The sequence below is a fragment of the Mastomys coucha genome, unplaced genomic scaffold, assembly GCF_008632895.1.
Source record: "Mastomys coucha isolate ucsf_1 unplaced genomic scaffold, UCSF_Mcou_1 pScaffold20, whole genome shotgun sequence".
NCBI classification, from domain to species: domain Eukaryota; kingdom Metazoa; phylum Chordata; class Mammalia; order Rodentia; family Muridae; genus Mastomys; species Mastomys coucha.
The window spans coordinates 83,169,416-83,192,844 of NW_022196903.1; the positions used below are offsets into that span (position 1 = coordinate 83,169,416).

At 45.0% G+C, this 23,429-nt stretch overlaps 1 protein-coding gene across 2 annotated transcripts in view; it reads right to left on the minus strand.

Annotated features, from left to right (window-relative positions):
• The window catches only part of Chchd6 (coiled-coil-helix-coiled-coil-helix domain containing 6), a 211,628-nt gene that overhangs the window by 182,797 nt on the left and 5,402 nt on the right, over nt 1-23,429 (minus strand). For both annotated transcript variants that reach the window (XM_031382524.1, XM_031382525.1), the window contains exons 2-4: nt 7,679-7,886; nt 4,943-5,009; nt 3,127-3,271 (exon numbers count right to left, since the gene is read on the minus strand). In XM_031382524.1, the coding sequence (XP_031238384.1) occupies nt 3,127-3,271; nt 4,943-5,009; nt 7,679-7,886 (420 nt within the window). The remainder of the gene's footprint in view (nt 1-3,126; nt 3,272-4,942; nt 5,010-7,678; nt 7,887-23,429) is intronic.

Here is a 23,429-nt window from a genome sequence, read left to right on the forward strand (position 1 = left end):
AATACTATAAAAGTGAGAGGGAAACAGAGAGGGCAGAAGAGCACATTAAATACCTGATGCCTCTCGTTATGTCCAGACAGGGCAATAGAACCAAAGGTGTGGGACTTAGGGACACTAAGTCACAGAGGCACTAAGAAGGCTTGGGAGTCAATTCACTCCAGCAGTCACTAGGTGTGCCTCAAGCCCACACACATTTCCAGATGACCAGGCCACTGGAGCTCTGCTTTAAAGGCTGCCAATCAGTCCCTAGCCTTTCAGCACTTGTTCGCAGGAGGCATGGAAAGCATGCATGGGGGAAAAAAATCTCCATACTTAGTTTAAGTTTTTTTCTCCATCTTTTTTCTTCTCATGTAAATGTTTTTTCCTCTTATTTAAATGTGCCATAATTAAAATTCTCTCCACTGACAGCACTTGCCAACCTTACCCATCCACAGCGAGCTGCTTCCTTTGCACTGATGGCAACAGCACCTGCCCAGCACTTTTTAACTGCTGACACAAAAAGGTGCCTTAGTTTCCTTCTCCTACAGGTGGGCAGGTCTCCAGAACCAGCTGCTACAGCATCTCTTCTGACGAGTCCATGATACACCTGCCACAGGTCCTCGTATGAGGTGCACCTGCTGCAGCACTGCCTACAGAAACCAGCTCCAGCAAACTCAAAAAAAAGTGAACTGAGAGCTCTCAGCAGATGACACGATCTTCAAGATGGCAAGAGGACCAGAGAGATAACAAGCATACCCTAGAGGGATAGGAGAGAGCAAAAGACATAGCTTAACAGCATAAGGGGCCTCACAGCCCACCTAGGCTACAATAAATAACTGCCACCCTGGCCTCCCACTCTCCCTCTGTACTTACTTCAGACCGAAGTCCCTAGGAAGGGGCTATCTATCCCTGGCTGAACTTGGAACATATGCCCAGATCTAGCTTCCACAGAGGCACTGAAATTAGAATCTTACTGAGACCACAACCACAGGAGACAGGAAAGCTCCTGAAAGATCTGAATTCTAGTCATAAGGAAAAAAAGATGTTGAGCAGCCAAAAGTAGAAGTGCCTACAAAAGTAGATAAAATATTTTCAGCTTGAAGGGACTTGCTCTACTATTCCCTGGAAATAGTTTGCAGAGGGCATCATCCATTTAGGAAGCTGGGAGAAAGCAGGTAGGGCACATTCTCTTCTTCCTAAGGTAGCAATACATTACCAAGCACACAAACAAAAATCCAACACCTGTACCCAGGAGCACTCAGCCCTTCCCACATTTCCCCTAGAGACAGAGACAGAAAGTGGAGGCAGGAGGGAAGGCCTCTTCGCCTTTGCAGGTGGAGGGAAGAGAGGCTGTCAACTCCCTTCACTATAATTATCACCTTCAGGTGAGAATGAAGCAGAGGGCATGCTCTGCTCTACGGCTGTCCCAAGTAAAGGACACCTGCCTTGCTCAGTCCACAATTAACCTTCTATCTCTATAAAGTGATCTTCTGTATTACTGACTGTCAGGCTGCCTGCAGTAAGATGACAACCTGCCTCTCTGCAGATTCCCTCTTCTTCAGGAAACTGTTCTAAAAACTGCTCGGATTCTGTTCCAAAAGCACAAGTCAGATAGACCATTTCCATCCTTACAACTATTAGAATGTCTCTACTGTTTCAGAGGCATCAAGGGCTGCTTTGTGTTAGTTCTTCAAGTCAGCCAAAGCCTTCCATAATCTGCTCTCAGGTCTTGACCTTCTCATCCTGTATCCTACCTTTTGTCTTAACTGCTTCCTAGTCCCAGTGGCTACCCATCTTCCAGGGTGAAGGTCAATGTCATTCCTGCCTACCAGCAGGTCACAACGCTCCCAAATAACTCATTTCTGCCACTTAACACTGGACTGGAACCAACTCACCTCTTTCAAGATTCTATCTTCTCCCAGTCCTGAGGGCCAGGAGCTAAGGGCTTATGCCTTCCAGAGCATTTCACCCACGGTGTGCTTTGAACAGCTGTGTGACTATCAGGACCATTAGCTTACCCTTCTGCTCACCTCATCCCAGAGTTACAATCTCACCCTAATTTCTGCAGCCTTCTGTGTGCAGAGGCTGCTGACCTAACAACTGAGCAAAGCTGCCCCTAGGCTCAAAGCCATGGTCTCCAAAGCAAGTGTCATTAGGTGTTGCTAACAGCCAGACTACCCTACCCCACTTGTCATCAGCCCGGTCTGTCTGTCCACTACTCAACCACGGCAATGAGAGGATCCTAATTGCAGATAGCACAGTCTCCTTAGTCCCTCTGTGTTTGAATGTGAGCCCTGGGCACAAGCCCTGGGCAATGGAAGACAAATGCTGCTGAGAGGCAGAACTCTAGGAAACCTGTCCTTGCTGGACATATTTCTGCTGCTCACAGCTGTAATCATGAGGTGGCGGCAGCTATCATGGAACTGTAGCAACAGTCATTCCGAGTGTGGCTGGTTGACTGGGGAAACAGTGGGAAGGAGGAGTGTCGAATCCCTGATGATGCCAGCAGCTGCTGAACTGGCCCACCGGGTACTCCTAGACACCTCACTTGTAAAATAAACTCTGCATTAAAGCTGAAGAATCCTTACTAACAGCTCTGATCAATTAGATGCATTAATAACAGTAGCAGCAGTCATAGCACTCCTTCATTGTTTCCCAGCTCCTGCTAAGCCCTGGGTAGCTATTATCTCTGACCCCTGGGGCAATCCTGTGTGTGAGCATCATGATCTTCCAACAAGGCTCAATGTGCTGAAGCTGTAAGCAAAGGGCTAGGCTTTGCACCTGGGCTGCCTAGCTGTGAAAATGATGCTCTTGGTGTCATACACTGCATGCCCCCAAACCCAACCCCATGCCCTCCTGACACACACAGCGTTGCAGCCCTTACACCAGTGATAGCTATGACAAATGAGATTCTTGATCCCCCAGGGCTCTAGAGGCCTGAAGCCACAAGAATGGACTTTGACAAGGTGGCAAAGCAAACCAATAAGTCAAGAGTCTGAAGTTTCCAAATTGCCAGTGCCTAGAAAACACCTAAAAGCCACAGCTGATGTAGCCAGCTGTGGAGCAGCCTGAGCCTCAAGGGTCAGCCCTCTGTTGCCCATTCCTGCACACACGGGCGGATGGGCCAGCTCTGAAAGCCACACTCACTAGTTGAGCTAACTGCTGCTGCTCACGGGTGGGGCTGGCCTTCTTCTTGGGCAGGGATGTCTTCAAGTGCTTCTCAGCTGCCTCTTTCTCCTTTTTTGCCACATTGACCAGCTCATCCTGGACTGCCAACTGCTCCTGTTGGAACCTAGGCCAGAGAGAAACAGAGAAGCTGATGCAGAAGGCATGGCTAGAACAACTTGGGTAGGAAAAGACCTGCCTGTTCACTGTACCTATCTAAGCAGGAGTGGGTTTCTGGCCTGTGGCTGCCCAGAAGAACAGGATAGGAAACCATGAGCCAATTGTTTCACCTGATGGGAAGCTTCAGTGAAAGCCTAGTCAAGGGACAATGACATTTAGGACAACTCAGATCAGGAACAGGAGAGCTAGGCATAAGCAAAGAATGAGGCAGTCACCTGCCAGTGGGATTGTGTCAGAGCAGGGCTGAATCCCATGTGAGCCATCCTTTTAAACAAGTAGGCAGGGTGGGATATGGCCTTCTTGTTTGGCTGAGAGCCTGGAGGTTTTAAACAGCAGCATTTCTGGGGTTTAAACATCTTTGTCCGAAGTACAGTTGTAACCTTTGACCTATTCTGGCATTCTGCTAGTTTGTCACAGCAGAAAAAAGCTAGGAGGACTAAGATCCCTTCTATGTTATCCATAGAAGTAAAATAGCACAAGCAGCAAGCAGCAAGGTCACAGTAGAGACAAGGCCAAAGCATCATGGAAAAGCTATACCACAGCCTCAGTGCTAACTTGGATTTCTAAGTAACAAGTTGAATCTAAAAATTGAGAATGAATAAACAATTTGATTAGCAATAAACATGCTTGAAAGCAAGGGTAACTGATGAAAAGTAATTATAATAGAAAATAAAGCAGCAAGACATGAAAATGCCTAAGACATTAATATAAATGAGTTAAGGTAAAGACATCAAGTGCAAGAGACACCTAGAAGAGCCAAGGCAGCTGCACTGAGACAATGAGTCTATGGGGATTTGTTTTTATTTTATGTATTTTTAAAAAAATCTTTTATCAACATGTATTACTTTAAAATTGCTAAAAGTTACTGAAGGGAGCAGGGAGGTTGTACATTCCTGGAGATACCACTGGGATGCAGGAGGGTAACTTTTGAGACCATGAGTCTTTACCTAGGATTGTAGTGCTGGGGCAAACCCCGAGGCATTGTGTTCCAGGGAGTCAGGAGGTGGGGGTACACTTGGAAGAAGACAGTTTTGGGGGTTGGGCAGCTGATAGAGACTGGGCCCTGGGATCATACAGATGCTGTTTTCTCAAAGATGATGAGGAAGCCTATGGGTAAAGAGCACAGAGGGCTAGCACTGTACTTACTCCTGACTATGCCCCCATTAAGAGCATCCTCCTCTGCAGTGATTTCTCCAGGTGACAACTAGTGGGTCAAAAAATCAGGAAGCTGGCCTAAACATAAGAGGCCTCTGTGCCCTAGCCACTTTTCTACACGTCCTAGGGACAGAGAAAATGGTACTGTTCCATGACTGTTGTGAGCTCTCAAGATCATGGCCTGGGCTGTCAGGAAGTTCATCACACAGAACTGGGCAAGCTCCACTTCCTTCATTCTTCCAAGAACCTGCCTCTTCAATTCTCAATTTTAAGGGATGGATTTTTAAGAATCTACCTCTGATAACCTTTTCAATGAGCCAGAGCCACCATGGCATTGTTTCAACATAAGCCAACATAAAAAACATGAGGCATTGTGCTCCAGGGAGTCAGGAGGTGGGGGTACACTTGGAAGAAGACAGTTTTGGGGGTTGGGCAGCAAGGGGATACAGACTCTTGGGCTTACTTCTTGATATTGTCCTTCACTGCTGAGGACCTCAGGCCACCACTCTTTGCACTGGGCACTTTAGAGTCTGCAAAGGAAGCGGAGGAAAAGGACCAATTAACAGCACCCAGGATTGATAAAGAAAGAGTACAGAAACACACACACATCAATCAATATTCTTCCTCAGGAAACCACACTCTGCATGTGGATAGTGTCTCCAAGGAAAAGCATGCTCCATGGGCAGACTGCAGAGTTCTAGAGGCAGATAGGAGTATAACCTCAAATCAACCAGTTGTGCAGAGCTAAATGACACGAGGCTGGTCTGACCACAGGTTCTGCAGCAGGGCACCCTCAATGTGGGGCTGGCAGCAAACCACCCAAGTGCTGCCCTTCAGGTTCACCATTACATGCCCCACAGTTGTTAGCACTGAGATCACCTCCTGACCCACAGACCAGAGATGGCTGAAAGTAATCACCCTCTGCCATGTATCTGCAAGAGGAAGGTAGAGACTCTTGAATCCTGTTTCTTTTGGAACCTACCATGGTTTGAATGCTTGCCCATCTAAAACTCAGGATGGGACATAACTACAATCTAACAACAGTAAGAGGCAAGGTCTTTAGTAGCAACTTGCACTAGAAAGCTCCCCACCATGGATGGCATCATTTACTTTTAAAGACGACGGAAAGTCTTCAGCTCTCGCACTTGTTCTGTCCTCCATCTGATGTCCTATGCTGCCTCAGGACTCTACACCATTTCCATCAGCAATAAAACCATGACCAAATGCTGCCCTTCAATCTTGGATTTCCCAGCCCCTTGAACTACAGATAGACATTGACTTCTTCATAAATGATCTTACCTATGGTATTTAGTTACAGCAACTGAAAACAGCATCTATTTCTACAAATTCCTAATGCTGTTATGGCATTCTCTATTAAACCTATTTTACTTCTAGAATTATCTAGAACTATTGGGTTTTTAGGAACTTCTCTCATAATGACACCTTCCTTTGTAGTCTGCTATGGTGGCTGAAACCTCCACATCTCAACGACCCTGGCTCATGAAACTGAGCAAACTTGTGAGGGAATGATTTAAGTTTAATAGTGTTTTTAAACTTTGTTCTATTCACTATCATAAAGGCAAAAAATATGCTTAATATATACCTTAAAATCAGCCAACTTGAAGCTAGTCCATTTCTGTCGAAATCTTTTTCCACATTCAGAAACTTAAAATACACTCTGCAAAATATTTTGTTATTGCTAAAACTAAGTGACAACTAAAGTCCCATTATTCCTTTCAAACAGCTGAAACTTAATAAAACTGAAGTCAGTGCATATTTTCCAAAGTTGAGATGACAATACACTGTGACAATCTCATTTTCCCATGGTTCTCTCCCTCTTTAGTTAATATGCTTATTAAAGCTCACTGGGTCAAGCTAGACCCCTTTCAGTCTCTCTCATCTCTAGGGCAAAGAACTCCTAGGAAAGAGGCATGCTAGGTACAGGATAGAGATGGAAGGGTGAGCTTATTCAGCCCTTTAAGATCTCAGAGTGAAATCCTGGCTCTGATTGGCCCTAAGGCCTGTGAAAAGCCCTGAGGCTTACAACACAAAGGAGGAGTGTCAGAGCCCTCTAGCTCCTGTTGAAGGTGACCACAACCAATGTCTTCCCTTCCTTTGTATTTTGTAGCCTGAAGACAGCAAACTGCTTCTACTTCCTCAACAGGCCAGGCTGTACCCCAGCTCTAAGTCTGTACCCCTACTGCTCACCTGCCTGGAAACCCCACCTACCACAGCCCTGCCTTCCCTTATGCTTCACATAAGGAGCCTGCTCTCACTACCCTTGGCCTTAGGCAGCTGGCATGAGCTTCTGATGTGACATGGTGATGCCATGTCATGAGCCCCAGAGTGAATATATGGACTTTAATCAGAGTTGTGTATACTCTCAGAGAGAGGGTTGCCTTCCTGCTTTGTGTCCCAGCAATGATACTGGACAAAAGTGGGCACTCCTAGTCTCTAATATGACCCTCAAAGATGATGGGTAGGAAGGGCAGCAGCAACTGGAGGCCATGCCAAAGCTCCCACAGGGGCTACCCTGGTCAGAGTCTGCCTTCTGGAGTGGTTTACTTAAAAAAACAAAACCAAAAACAAAATCCTAAGTAATAGACCAGATTCTCACAGGGGTTAATTGACTAGAACAGCAAGCACTCCAAAGCTTTCTGAATACCCTGTCTCTACTGTTCCTCGAAGCCTTCTCTTCAAGGCTTTTTGCTTCTTTGTGTTTGCTACCAGCGATTGCTGGGAAAGAGTTCAATAGAGCAGCATGGGCACCAGCTCCACAGTGGCCAAGGTGTCTTGGAAGGGTCAGATCAGGATGTCTGAGGCCGGTACCAGCACTACTCACTACTGTACCCCAATGGCCCATTTTCATATGCCTCATTCTTTGACTGGCAGCTAGGGTAGAGCTGTCACAACTGAGTGACAGACACTTCTGCTTCTTCTGGATCCTGAAAAGCAGATGGCTTCTTACCTGAGCTGTCAGACCACGACCTTCTGTCTCATTTTTTATATGTGCAGACATGAAAACACTACAGAAAACAGTTTGCCACATTATACAAGCTCTAACTATGGTGCAGCCTACACCACACCAGACAGTGTCTACTGCACGGAGGGCTACTGTCTCAGAAAGTAGTGACTCACACACATCATTCAAGAGTAAAGGCAAGCCTAGCAGCAGCCAGGTATCTCTCTCCCAACATACCTGTCAGAGGGGCTTTACAGGTGCCTTCTGGGGGACCATTTACAGAGGATGAAGGAGTAGTAGGTGTAGGAGCAGTGGGCACAGGGATGATTGGTTCAGGGACAATGGGCACAGGAGCAGAGGACGCAGGACCAAAACCAGGAGCCGGCTGTTTCCCTGCTGAAGGCTGGCTGCAATCCTTCATGCGGTTCACAACACTTTCGGACAGCTTTGAGAAGAAGTGAGGAACAGGAAAAGTTACATCACAGAAACCTTGAAAATTCATGCCCCAGAACTACTGAAGCTTTCTGAAGACCAGCCCCGGTAATATAATTCTACTCGAGAGCCTCTCATGGTGGCCCAGGGACAGCCTACCTGGAATCCCAAGCCTATCCCAGGAAGGCCAGCTGGAGCCTACAACTTCTCCTATCTCTTCACCCCCTACACACACCCTACCCTGGGGTTACATGACTCAAACCCCTTTCTTTTGTGCACTCACACTGACCCTCTCAACCTCACCAGACACAATGGCCGCTGCTGTCCATCATCAGTGCTCCATTCAGGGCAGTTCCATGTTCCCTTCCCAGGAGCTTTCGGATGCACTCAGGTGAAGCTCCATTTCTCACGCCCCTGCGCCCACTGTTACAATGCATGCCAGGGAAGCAGCAGGCCTGGCTTGCTGGTGTGTGCAAAGCTCCAGCACTGGGCCAAATGGCACTCATTCCTCACCTGCTCCAGCCGCCACATAGGGAAGATAATCAAAATACTTGTTGATTCATTTCACCTGATTCCCCTAATGAAGCCTGCGTAACTGAAAAGCTCACTCATTTCAGAGGAAGTAAAATGGGCATGAGGGTATCATAAAACAGTTTACATAGATGAAGTAGTGAGCTAGAGATAAATCCCAGATAAAAACCCTTAAGAGTTCACTTCAGTAAATATTTATTAAGTGCCTAACATTCACAGACCATCATAAAGCACAGCTGAGGGAAAGTCATTAAAAATGGCTTCAGGACAAAAGGCACAGTCAGCAGTCCTACTTCCAGACACCTACAGAAAGAAAGCAGTCCCTGTGCGCAAAGGGTTGTGCTAGGATGCTTATTGTAGGAGACAGACAAAACCAAAAAACGCTGCAGCAGGACTGGGTGTGGTGCCACATGTTTTTAATCCCAGCACCCAAGAAACAGAGGCAAGATCTCTGAGTTCTAGGCCAGCCTGGTCTACAGAGGGAGTCCCAAGACACCCAGAGCTACACAGAGAAACCCTGTCTCGAAAAACAAGAGAGACCGGGGGGGGGGAAAAAAAAAAAAGGCTGCAGCATATGAACATCCAGGAGCGAAATGGTTAAAGAACTCAGTGCAAACATACATCCTGTGAAACATCAGGAGCCATTGAATAAGACCCAGATAAGGCATTCATGCACCTTCAGGAAAGAGCCTGACCTGCAGCTGACCTCTGAAAGTCCTCTAACTCTGTATCTCAAAGCAGTAAAAAGACACTGACTGTGAAGATGCAAACAAATCTAACTAAACTGAATGCACACATGTACATGTATAAACACAAATCCAGTGATTTTCCCATCTCTGCACAGATGAATTCACAGGTTCTGCTCAGAAGGGCAAGTCACATAGCTCCTCACCAAAGTTCTGAAGAGAAAATGGACAAGGTATACAAGAAGGGTGGCTTTAGCCCATGGGAAGTGGCAATATTAGGAGGTGTAGCCTTATTGGAGCCTTGTCAGAGGAAGTATGTCACTTTGGAGGTGGGGCCTTGAGGCCTCATATATGCTCAAGTCTGGCCAGTATGATCCCAACTCTCCTCCTGGCTGCCTACAGAAGATAGCCTCCTCCTTGTTACCATTGGATCGAAATGTAGAAATCTCAGCAATAGCTGGGCAGTGGTGGCGCACGCCTTTAATCCCAGCACTTGGGAAGCAGAGGCAGGCAGATTTCTGAGTTCGAGGCCAGCCTGGTCGACAGAGTGAGTTCCAGGACAGCCAGGGCTACACGGAGAAACCCTGTCTCAAAAACAAAAACAAAACAAAACAAAACAAAAAGAAATCTCAGCAACTCCAGCTTCAAGATTTCAAGAATGTGATGTCTCTCTAACATGTTCTTTTAGAAATGGAACTTCTAGGGCCAGAGAGATGGCTCAGTGGTTAAGAGCACTGACTGCTCTTCCAGAGGTCCTGGGTTCAAATCCCAGCAACCACATGGTGGCTCACAACCTTCTGTAATGGGATCTGATGGCCTCGTCTGGTGTGTCTAAAGACATAAATAAAATAAATAAATCTTTAAAAAAAGAAAAAAAGAAAAAAAGAAAAAAATGGAACTTCTACAGACATGCCATGAGATGATGTAGCCAGATGCTCACTAACCAGACCTAGCACCAGTTAAGGGTTTGATCTGTTGCTATGTATTATAATACTAAATTCTATACCAGAAGGTCTAGGCCTATGAAAGACTTATCCCATTTACAAGCTTTTATTGTGCAAACCTTGTCCTTTGATTTAAAACTATTGGTTAAATAAAATAGGCTACAGCTAATTACTGGAGGGATTAGAGATAGGTGGGTTTAGAGTGACCTGGCTGGGGAAGAGAGCAGAGAAGGAAGAAGAAGAAGGGGGAGAGAGGACACCACCATGAAAGAAGATGGGCCATGAACACATAGCCAGAAGAGACAGCAAGTATACTGGGTACCCCACTGGGGAAGTAGCCATCATGCCAGAAGAGCAAGTATACTGGGTACCCCACTGGGGAAGTAGCCATCATGCCAGCAGTTAGAAGAGTAGATTAGGAGTTACCCCCAGTAATTATCAAAGCCAATGTATTCAACCAGTGGTTTTAAATCAAGGAACAAGGTTTGCATAACAAAACTTATAAACATGAGAAGTCACTCACAGCCTAGACATTTAGGTATAGAATTTAGCAACAGGCAAAGCTCAGTAAGTACCCTGTGTGGTTGAACTGACAGCCATCAAAACTGGAGCTAAAGGAGACTTTTCTTTGTAAGTTTTCAGTCTCGGGTATTTCAACACAGTAGCAAAAAAAAAAACCAGAACAGTACAGTTGCCAACATACTTCAATGGGGGAAAGAGTAGCCTCATGACTAATGATATATAGACAACCTGATATCCCACATACAGTAACAGAGTGGGGCCACACTTTAAACTATACAGTAAAACACTAATTTAAAATAGACTGGTAATCTAAAAGTAGGAGAACAAAAAACTCTAAGAAGAAAGAACAGAGGTAAATCTGAATGACTTTTTGGCATAGATTCTTGGATGTAGCACCAAAAGTAAAAGCAACCAATTAAATGGATAATTGGACTTCATCAAAATTAAAGTTCTGTTTATCAAAAAAAAAAATTCTAAATCAACTGATAGGATAACCCACAAAATGGTTAAGACATTTGCAAATAATACCTAAAAGATATCTAGAATATACAAGGACCTCCTACAACTTACAATAAAAATAAAAATGGCCCAACTGAAAAGTGAGTGATGTGGTTTAGCTCAGTGACCATGAAGGTCTACATGCTAAAGGCTGGTCCTTAAGTAACACTACTGGGAGGTGGTGGAATCTTTAGACAGTGGAGTCCAGTGGAAGGTCCTTAAGTCACTGACATGTGCCCTCACAGGAGTTGAGGGACCCCATTCTATTTTCTCCTTCCTTCCTGTCTTATGAAGTGAGCATTTTGTTATGGCACATGTTCCCATGATGCACCACTTTCATCAGTGCCTAGAGCAATGAGATGAGCAATCATGGAGCAGACTCATGAGACAAGGTAAAGTCTCCTAATGCCTTAACTATCTCAGATATTTGGTCACAGTAACCCAATGCTAATACCATGGACAAAAGATAAGAACAGAAAGTTCTCTAACAAAAACAGACAAAGAGCCAAGAAGAACAAGAGCAAACATTTAATATCATCAGTCATTACAGAGATACAAAATAAAGAAAGGCATGCTGAGAGAACACGTCACACCCATCAGAGCAGTGTCTGCACAGCCAGAGATCAGAAGCCTCATACAATGTGAGGTCTAACACAGGACAAGCGGGACTGGGGAAGTCTCGAAGGTTCTCCAGAGGTTAGACATACAGTTGCCCACATGATCCAGCAGTTCTAATAATCAGCTCAAGCCAAAGAGAAAGGAAGCATGCCCACACATGCCCTCTACACTAATATCCACAACAGCTTACCCAGAGTGGCCAACAAGAGAGCACCTAGGTGTTCAACTAACATATGAATAAGTAAATAAAAATAAAAACCTCTATACAATGGAATATTATTGAATAACAAAAAGAAATGAAATACTGATGCATACTATAACATGAGCAATCCCGGAAAACATGCTAAGTGAAAGAAGCTAAACATAGACAGCCACAGCCTGCATAACACAGACCTATGTGCTCCATCCATCCAGCAAAATCTCCAGACACAAAGACAATTATCAGCAGCTTGGGATGAGGAATTTTACATTATGTACAATTGTACAATTGTAATTATGAACATAATTGTACATTATGTTGATCACATTTCATAGCAGGGGGAGGGGGGCACACAAACATGAACAACACAGTGGCCGTTGCCTTGCCTAGTAGGAATGAGTGAGAGCTGGGACTTAAAGAAAAGGAAGGAATGTGAGTTCCACATTATTGGAAGAACATGGGTAAAGGAGAAGTGAAGAGAAACCACTAAGAAGGTGATATACTACTGTGTGGATACTAAACACCCTGAGATCAGAAAAGGGAAAGAGCCTTCAGAGGTCAAGCTTCTTCTCTGAGCACAAGTGGGAAAGTGAAGGTCAGTTTCAGAGCAAGAAACTGAGCCACATACTGAGGTCAGTGTACTAGGGTACACTGAGTATAATATTCCCAAAGGGAGCCTCTGAGGTGTGAACATAACAATATGGAAAGAGAATGTGGCCATCCTACCACTGTGCAGTAAACAGCTCCTGAAAGCTGATTTTTAAGTTTTCAGAAAATTTAGCAAACTGATTGACATCATGATAGCTGTTTGAAATTTACCTGGGAGGGAGTATTTCCACTACAGAAATTCAGAAATAAGCAAACACTACCAATTGGGCTCTTTCTGGAGGGGAGGGCGGGGAGTAGATCAGGGTAAGAGGTCAACCCTGACTCCAGGGTAAGAGGAAGTCAAGGTTGAGGGCTGCCATGGATGAGTCTCAGGCTCTGATTTGCCAGCCCTGGCATAGGTGGCATCAACAGAACCACACTGCCTGGTGAATGAAGGGTTAAGGAAAACATTGGCACAGTTCTTGTTGGTGGTAAGAAATTTGTAATATTTTTTAATGTTGCTACAAAATACAGCAAGTAATATTTTTAATCAACAAATACACACACACAGTAGTCATGCGAGAATAAACACCATCTGGGCAATGCTCCCTGCACCAACAGAACCAGAACAGAGGCCTCCAAAGCCAGACAGGGCTGGGTGCTCAGTGCCACTAGCCCTCTGGTCTCTGTACCACCAAAGCTAGACAGAAAGTGTCCTCCCATGCAGAGAGCTGTGGCAAGGGACAAGGGACAAGAATCTCTTCCTATCTCTGCACTTCCCTTTCCTGACCTAAGACAGAAGCATGCTCAGGCTGCTGGCTTCCACACAGCTCAGGAGAAAAAGTCCTGCAGTCAGCCCCATACGGGTCTGAATTCCAGCTAAGTTCCTAACTAGCTGCATGACATTGGGCAGGGGCCTTCTTATCTCTACATCAGTTTCTTCATCTGTGATATGGAAATAATAGCAGAGACTTCAGGGCTTCACTGAAGTAAACTGCAGAAAGCAGTTGCACAAAGAAAACCATAAATGTTAACTATTCAGTGTGGCCGGTACATACCAAACCAACATGGATTATAGTCCAGGCCACACACATGCCAACTGCACACAGGTAAATGAGAGGATTGAAGAAATGAACTATGAAAACGGTGTACCCAGGCTCTACTGACATTTTGCAAGTTTCTTCCCATAGAGCTCAGAATCCACACACAATGATTGTAGGTTCTATTTAATGAACCTTCTGAGTCTGATATCATCTAAATCTAATACCTGGACCTGAACTCATGCTGTCGTAGCAAGGGACACTAAGGAGAAGGGGTCATTTCCTGACACTGTGGCATGCTAGGTTGACACTTCCAAAATTCCACAGAGTGAGGGAAAGTCCAAGAAGGGCCTCTTTCCTACTTTCTCCAGCCACTCATAAAGAACTATGCAGATAGTTACATAGTCTCAGCAAGTCATGTAGCCACCCCATGAATGAAAGTTGTAGGGAGCCAGTGCTGCTTTGCCAAATGAAGTACCCAATAGAAGAACTATTGACAGATGAGCTGCATCCTGTAATCCAACTAAAGATCAGAGTTGAAGGAAGTACAGTGCATGCACTAATGTGCTAGGGAGCAAATGCTTGCCACTCATCACACCTACCTCCCAGCCCTGGTAATCCAGGTGCAAAGCAGATGAAGAAGCCACCCCAGCACAGGAGGCCACTGGAATTCTGGATTAAACTGTGTACCTCTTGTCCTGGAGCAATGGAGTATTTGTTCTCAAAAACAAGAAGACATGTTCACCATGCAGCCTTCTCCATATGACCCTCAGACACTGGAAGTGTCTGACATACATGGCTCACACAGGCAGTAAGGCAGAAATAGGTAGAGATGTCAAGAAAACAGGGAACACAATGGAGTCCAGAGTAGGCTAAGTACAAGGAAACATGGCACATCTCCCTGACCAAAACCCTGCCTCCACTTCCCATTCTCAGTACTCTGCCTGGTTTCTCTTCATGGAACTTTACAATCTGATACAACATACACTTGATTTCTTGTCCACCAGCACCAGAATATAAGCTCCATTGGTGACAGCTAGGATTCCACTTCGCTCTAGCAGCATCCTCAGTACTGAAAAAGTCCCTAGGCACACTAGAAATGCTAAAATACTTGTTAAATTAAATATGCAGTAAAGGTTCAAGTACCTAACACCACATGCTGGCAACAGAGTATTATTAGTCAATTTCTATTACCATGACAAATTATCTGAGATAACCAACTTAAAAGGAGAAAATGTTTATTCTGGCTCATGGCTTCATTCAGCACATGGTCCTTGGCTCTCCTGCTTTGGTCCTGTTGTGACTCAGTATATCCTAGCAAAGGAGGCCTACCCTAATTTAGCTTTAATGATCAAGTCATCTGAGAAGAGGCCTAGACTGAGGAGTTGCCTAGATCAGATTGGCATGTGAACATGTCTGTGAGGGTTGTCTTAAGTACTAATTATCTGGAGAGCCCAGCCCACCGTGAGCAGCAGCATTCCTAAGCATGTGGTCCTGGGCTATCTAAGAAAGCTAGCTAAGCATGACCCTATGAGCAAGTCGGCAAGTAATATTCATCTACGGTTTCTGCTTCGGGTACCTGCTTTAATTTCCTGCTGTGACTTCCCTAATAATGGACTGATACCTGGAAGTGTCAGTTGCTTTAAATCAGCATTTTATCACAACAGAAGAAAAGCTAGGGCAAAGCCTATTCACCTCCAGAGCAGCTGAAAAGCAATGGCGAGGAATGGGGCCAACAACCCCTTCAGAGGCGCACTTCCAATGACCTAAGTTCCTTTCTCAGAGAACTGACACACCTTAAAGCTCCACCTCCCAGCCCTACCAAAGACTGGAAGCAAGCTTTTAGCACATGGCCTTAGGGGCAACATCCAAACCAAAGAAGCATGCCAAGTTCCTTAGCTTCAACTTCTCAACAAGCTTGTCATCAGACAAGGGTGAAAAGGACAAACAGAATACACAATTGCAGAAACACAAGCAGTTCAGCTAAGTGTTCCAGGAGCTCCAGCCCCTAGAGAGATGCCTAAATGAGGCCTTGAACACATTCGACATTCTGGGTAGAACAAAAATATACTTTGTAATCAGGGGTCGGGTGGAGGGTGGCCTGCCAGAGCTGCGAATGGCACAAATACACAGAGGAAAGAATACAGAGGTCCTGAGGTTCAGTCACAAAGAGCACAATGGGTATATTTAAAAATCAAGGTGCAGAGGGTTGCTGGGCTCCACCTGATGAGGCTTTCAAATGACAAGAAGCTAGAGTTTATTCTGCCATCAACTAGAACCAATGAAAGGGACCCAGCCGGGATTTTCTCTACATAAAAGTCTGGCAAAGGAGAAAGGGGCTTGAAATAATGAGAGCATGGAGAAAGTGTGACAACACAGGGTGCACAGGAGAGGCTGAGATGTGCACTGGCTGGATGGTGGACAGAAGGGGTGGACACTGAAGACACCAGGAAGAGAAATTAGTTAAGACCTGTCTGAAGGCACAAACAAATGAAAGAGCAATTCACAGAACACCACATCTCACTGCACACACTGAAGGAAAGAGCACATTGTACATAGGCTTGAGGAAAGTCTGAAAGGATTCATGAGAAATTGTGAACAGTTGGCATTTAAAAATAAGATGTATTCTGCAAGAAAAAAGTCATAAAGTAATGGAGGAGAGAAAAGATGACAGTGAGACTCCAGCCTGGCTTGCTGTAAAAGAGGAGGTGTCATGGCTGAGCCAAGAACAGCCAATGTGTGAAGTGTTCCGAATGCACCCAAGTAGCTCTGACCCTCTGCCACTCCAGAAGGAAAACTGGTTGAACATAGAGGAAGAAGTCATGGAGGGACTCTGTGAGAGAGCCCAGAGGCAGACTGGAGGAAGGAGGTCATTTCTCAAACTCCAGAAGAGGGCAATGTTACAGCTATTCTTGGTTGTCAACATGACTATATCTGAAACTAACACCCCAAAATGGAAGGAGGAGCTTTGTTGCCTGTATTAGTCAAGGTTCTCTAGAACAGTGGTTCTCACACGGTGGGTTGTGACCCCTTTGGTCGTTGAATGACCCTTTCACAGGGATCGCCTAAGGCCATCTTCATATCCGGTGAGTTTTTGCTTAATTTGAAATAGAAAGATTATCTTTTAATTCAGATCTCTGAGGTAGGAAGACACATCTTTAACTCATATCTTGAGACAGAAAGACATACTTTTAATTCAAATCTTCAATCCAGATCTAATCTGAGCCACACCTTCTGCTAGAAGGACATGGAAGAAGGAAGCTTTAGTGCTTGGCCTGCTTTCCCTCTCCTTGCTAGCAAGTCCATTCCTTCACTGGCATTAGGGCCTACTTCTTTGGGGTTTCAGTATATATTAAAGACCCGCTGAGACATCTACCCTCATAGACTGAACAACTATTGGATTCTAGGACTTTCTGTTCACAAGCAGCCTTTGTTGGATTAGCTGGACCACAGCCTGTAAGTAAATCTAATAAATTCCTTTCCCTCTCTCTTACTCTAAAACAGTGTTCTCAACCTTCCTAACGCTGTGACCCTTTAATATAGTTCCTCATGTTGTAGTGGCCCTCAACCATAAAATTATTTTGTTGCTACTTAATTTTACTACTGTTATAAATGGCCCTAGTTGATCCCTGTGAAAGGGTCATTCAACCGCTAAAAGGGTCACAACCCACAGTGTGAGAACCACTGTTCTAGAGAACCTTGACAGGAAACAAAGCTGGAATAGTGGCAGACAAACCCCAGCATCTGACCTAAATGAAAAGGCGCTGTGTATGACAGGGACTCTGAGCACGCACCACATGCATGGTTCCAGCTAAATGTATTTTCTGTGCATTGCCATTTTACACAAAACAGTCAGGGAGGCTAGAAAGCCAACCATGATCACAGATGTCCTAAGTGCTAAGACCCAACCTAAACTCTGGCAACAATGTGACACCTGTACAAAGGAAGATAAGAACATGGTGCTTCCTGGAAGTGGAAAAGCCATGTTATGCAAGGGCTGGCTCAGGAATTTTCAGCCACATTGCCTCCATGATGGGCTTTACAGAGCTCAGCAAGCAATCAGTATGAACATTAGTGCATTTCTTAGCCTCACAAATCTCACTGTGTAGACACAGCTGAGAGGTAACTGTGGAGGCACCTTTGTCACTTCATGAAGTAAGAAAGGTGTCAGCTCCCTTACAGGCAGGAGAGGTGTCACCACAGTCACTAGGGATAAAGAAGTGTCCTGCAGGCCAGCCAGGCCTATGTGAACATGTTCTGCCCATGCAGTACCATGTTTTCTAAGGTCTCACTGGGTGCAGGCATTGTGCAAGTCCGGAGCAACTAGGAAACCAAATCTGTTCTGTGCCCTATGGGCAGAGGCACAGGCTCAACCCTGCACCAAAGCAGTGTCAGCTAGATGATCTCTAAAGGAAGCAGTTTACCTGACATCTCATCGTGTGAACTCCTAGGGCCCAGACACCCCAATCCTTGAAGAGGCACTGCCTGTTCCTGTAGTGCTTAAGACTCCTCCTCTCCTAGCTAGGGCTGTTGCCTTGGAGACAGCGTTCCTTGTCCTTCAACTTCTTATGGGCTGAAATTAGACCCACCGGCTGCTCAGCACAGATGTAAATCCCAGAATGTCAGGACAAGAAAAGCCCTCGAGGACCTCCAACACCAAGCACGGCACATGACACCAAGCACAGCACACATACGTGCCTGTTGGGGCCAGGTAGGTGACAGAAGCAAAGAAAACAGGCATAGCAAAGATAAAGGCTCTGTGGTGGGAATAATGCTGAGGGCAAAAGGGGGACAACTGACTTGTCGCTCACACAAAGTGCTGCCATACGGAAAGACACCAGACTGTCAATAGTTTTTTCCCCCTTCCAAAAAAATGCTAAGAATCAAATTATGTAAAGCCTCCCAATTTTTAATTGGTAGCAATTAATTCAAACTATTAATAACATAAAGTTTCTGGGCTCACGGTTGGGGGCAAGAAAACCAGCCAATGTCTTCAAATTCTATCCAGCTAGTATCACACAGATCTGTAGCAGGCACTGAGCCATATCCAAGTGATTCCTGCTCACCAAGCAGAAAGGAAGGGGCAGGGAAGAGCAATTTTTGTTCAGGGCAGGAAGCAGTAGGAAGCTAGTGGGTCTGCAGGTACCACAGAGGAAGGCTCCTTCGGAGGGCAGTCCCTTCCCAGTGTCCTAAGGAAGAAGGAGATTCAGCCAATCAAAGAGAGAGAAGAAACAACCCAGTGGACAGAGCCACAGGCCAGACCAGGGAACAGCACAGAGCACAGCAGCAGAGTGCTGTCTACAGTCCAGCTAGACCAAAGTGCCAGCACATGGAGTGCCCAGTGAGCCTGGCACAGCAACAGCCTTTAACCTAGTAGCAAAATTCAACTGTGACACAATCAGTCCTGACTGAACAGAATCTCTGACAGAAGAAAAGGAAATGGGCTGCTTCTGAGAGGAGGGTAAAGCAGGGCCCAGGGATGAGGTTTCCTGACCTGCCTCCTTTGAACTTGAGTTTTATGACCATTTGCCAGGAAACCAGCCCAAAAGTCAGATGAAGAGCAGAGGTGTAGACCTGAACTGAGGGGGAAGTAAGAAGAGGACTGGAGATGTGGTTCAGAGGAGCTCGCCTAGCAGACACCAGGCCTTTGATCCATCCCTAGTACAGGCAGCTGGGGGAAGAACAGTAAAGACAAAGGGACAATGAAACAGAAACTGCTGGAAAGACTTGTCCCTAAAGGTTGAAAGAAAAAATGAAGGAGTCTGCTGACATTATAGGTGAGGGACAGGAAGGCAGAGCCATTAACCTAAGAAACGGGTCCCTTCTAAGGGAGGTAAGGACGGGTACAGGCAGATCCCATGTTGTCTTAGTCAGGGTTTCTATTCCTGCACAAACATCATGACCATGAAGCAAGGTGGGGAGGAAAGAGTTTATTCAGCTTACATTTCCACACTGCTGTTCATCACCAGAGGAAGTCAGGACTGGAACTCAGGCATGTCAGGAAGCAGGAGCTGATGCAGAGGCCATGGAGAGGTGTTTCTTACTGGCTTGCTTCTCCTGGCTTGCTCAGCCTGCTCTCTTATAGAACCCAAGACTTCCAGCCCAGGGATGGCACCACCCACAAGGGGCAATTGAAAAAATGCCCCACAGCTGGGTCTCATGGAGGCACTTCCCCAACTGAAGCTCCCTTCTCTGTGATAACTCCAGCCTGTGTCAAGTTAACACACAAAACCAGCCAGTACATATGTGGACAGTGGATTAGATGAACACACAGCACGTGTGCTGTGCAAGGGGATATGAACAAGCCATCTCTAACAGCTCTGGACTGGAAACTCAGACTCCAGAAGTTATCAGCTAATGAATGAGGACAATAGAGAATGACTGGGGTCAGGGTACAGGAGGGGCAAAAAATTGAACAAGAAAATACCCTGAACCTTCTGTCAGACCCAGGCAAAAAGCAGTATCCTAGATACCTTTCTGTTGCTGTGATAACCCACTCTGACCAAAACAACCTGGGGAGGAAAGGGCTTATTACAAATTACAGGCAGGAACTCAAGCAGGAGCTAAGGGAGAAATCATGAAGGAAAGCTGCTTACTAGCCCGTTCAAGGCTCAAGCTCAACTTTCTTGTACAACCCAGGGCCACTTGCCTACAGATGTTACTGCTCACAGCATCACATGCCTACATTGGTTAGTGATCAAGCAAATGCCTCCACGGGACAATCTGCTGGAAGTAATTCTTCAGGTGAAATTCTCTCTTCCTGACAACCAAGAATAGGCACTGATACAGAAACTGCAGTTACCATCCTAGACCCAGAAATACTAAGAAAAAGCAGAGCTCTGACTGCCAAAAGACAGGATTTGCCATCTTCAAGGATCAAGGATGCCTTTCTTTCCCAAACGAAGGAAGGCATCAGCCACCTCTCCATCTACATTGTTTGGGGGTTCTGTGATAGAGTTAAGGTATACTGCAGAATTTCATCTTACAGGAGGGTAGCATCCCCAACTCAGAAGGTCAGATGGAAGTCCCTGCATCTCTTTGTCCTGTTTGAACATTACTGCTGGCTATACAGGGGTCAAAAGCAGAAAAAAGTACCTCAAACTACATGCACAGTCCTTGACTGCCATCTCACAAACTGTCAACCTGGGAACCAGGAGCTAGGAGAATGGAGGGTGCCAAAAGGAAGGGCCTTCAAATCCTCTGCCTCCTCAGCTAAAGAGGACAGAAAGACCCAAAATGTTCTACCTCCCATCAGAGCTTGCTCTGCTTTGTCTTCTAACACCTAAAACTATCCACAAGATGTGACTAGTGTCAGAGCATTGGTCGGAACTGCACATGGGAAGCACTTAGCCCAGTGTGCACTCAGGCACTGTGTGCTGCTGGACTCTAAATCCAAACTCCGAAAGTGGAAGAGAAGCTAGCTTGCCTGTCTCCTGGCTTTCCAAGTTGGCATTTCCTTTTGTGGCTCCATCAAACTATACCCACCTGTGAGTCAAGAAGAGCTTTGCAGCTGAGGAACACTAGAGGGGTCTTGTGCTCAAGCCCTTGTGTGCGCCTGTGCTACATCCTATCTGCCCTCTCTCCAGGGCCAAGGCCATTGCCCAGGTTTTCTGAGATCACTGGTTTGTCTCACTGACTTTAGGCAAGTCAAAATAAGACAAAGCATGCAACCAGAAAGCAGACATGGTAGACTGGACAGGATACTAAGCACAGAATAACATCTAATAAGAGCAAAATAAAGGCATGGACAGGAGAGTGGGAAGGCACAGAACATGATGCACAGCACTAATGTGTGACATCTGAGGAGGCCGGTACAACACTGCTTACATGAGCATAATGGAAAGAAATCTTCTGCACAAATATGAACTAAGTCCATAAAGCCTTGGAAAGGTATGATTCTTCATGCTCAGCTGCCACAGTGTCAGCTTGGATAGAAGGGCTGTCAACTCCTTAAGCCAAGTTTGGAGTCTAAAATGTACAGCATAATAAACTAGACACTCCAATTTTTAAAAGTTAATCTTTGTACTCTTAGAACTTCCAAGAGAAAAGCAGTAAACAAGAGCTGGGAGGGAGAGAGGAGGGGTGACAGACGATGAAAAGACATCAAGCCCTAAAGGAACCTATACACAACCCACAGCCAACATGCTTAGTGAGGAAGAGTCAATGCTTTAACCCTAAGCTCAGGCAAGGACATTATTCGGACCACTTCCATTCAACATATACTACTGAGTCTAGCCAATGGAATAAGAAAAGAAAAAGAGGGTTGGCAACATGGTTCTGTGGATAAAAGCACTTTACATACAAACCTGATGACCTGAGTTCAATTCCCAGGATCCAAACTAGAAAGAGAGAACAAACTCCTAAAAGCTACACACACACACATACACACACACACATACACACACACACACACACACACAGAGAGAGAGAGAGAGAGAGAGAGAGAGAGAGAGAGAAAGAGAGGAAGAAAGAGAGAGAGAGGAAGAGAGAGAAAGAGAGAGAGAGAGAAGCCATTTGTAGACATCATCTTAACCATAAAATATCCTAAGGAATCAACAAAAAAGCTGCTAGGATAAAGGGATTTAACATACAATATACAAAAATCAACTACATACAAGCAATGGCAGAACCTAGGATAAAATTAAGAAAATAATTTCACTCAAAATTATACCAAAAGAACAAAATCTTTGGATTACACTGAAGAAAAGCAGCATACTTCTGTGCACTCAAAGCAAAAAGTGTTGCTGAAGAAAATGAGGCTCCCCTCCACCTGGAGAACTTCTCAGATCCACAGGCAGGCAATGCCACTGTTAAACAATTAATGTGGGGACTGGAGGGATGGCTCAGTAGATGAAGCATTTGCCCCTCAAGTGTGAGGACTGGAGTTCAGAGCCCCAGGAGCCAAGTAAAAGCCAACAAAATGTGTCTCCCAGCAGAGCAGGAGAGTCTGGGGGTAAAGTGACTGCCTAGACTAGCTAGAAACGGCAAGCTCCAGGTTCACAGTGAGACTCTACTTCAGTAAAGATAAATGAGAGCAACTGAGGACCCAAGTCAATTTTGAGCCTCTATAAGCTCACGCACACATGTGTGTGTTGTTCACACACACATGTATATATGTATGCACACCATACACACCCACATGCAAAAATAAGAACAGCGATTTCCTGAAGTAGAGTGCAGATTGAAACCTAACAAGCTTCTTTTTATAAAAGTTGATAAATTGATCCTAAAATGTACATAGAAACACAAAGGATTCAAGACAATCTTGAAGAACAAGGTTTTGCACTGCCAACTTCTGAAACTAACTATAGCAAATTGGACGGTGTGGTCTAGGCACAAAGGCAGACACAGGGATCAATGGAAAGAACTGAGCGCCAGTACAAACAGTTCAAAAAAATAGGTATCTCATGAAAGAAAAAAAAAAAAAAGCTATATTTCTCAGAATTCAGCAAACACTCTTGACTAGGTCTAACTCTCCATTTGACCTCCTAAACAAATTTTCACTGGGACAGAGCTACAGCCATGCATTGATGGCAAAACTAGGCAGTTATGATAAAGACTTTCTGATATACAAAACCCAAGTACTTACTATGTCCTTCCTAGGATGAGTTTGACAATCTCAATTTAAAAACTGCAGTGATGTACACCATACACAAAAATTAACCCAAACAGATGATAGACCTAAATAGCAAAAACTATAAACTCTAAGAAGGAAAAATAAAAGACATTTTTATGACTTTAAATCAGGCAAAGTTTTCCTAGATGCGACACCAAAGGTACAGTCAATATTTCTTGAAGTTTAAAATTACAAACACTTGTACTTCAAAAACTATTATAAAAACAGGAGCAAGCCACATTTTGGAAGAAAATGGATTCAAAATAGAATGTAAGAAAGGGTTTGGATCCAGAAAAACCAAAACATTACTCAAT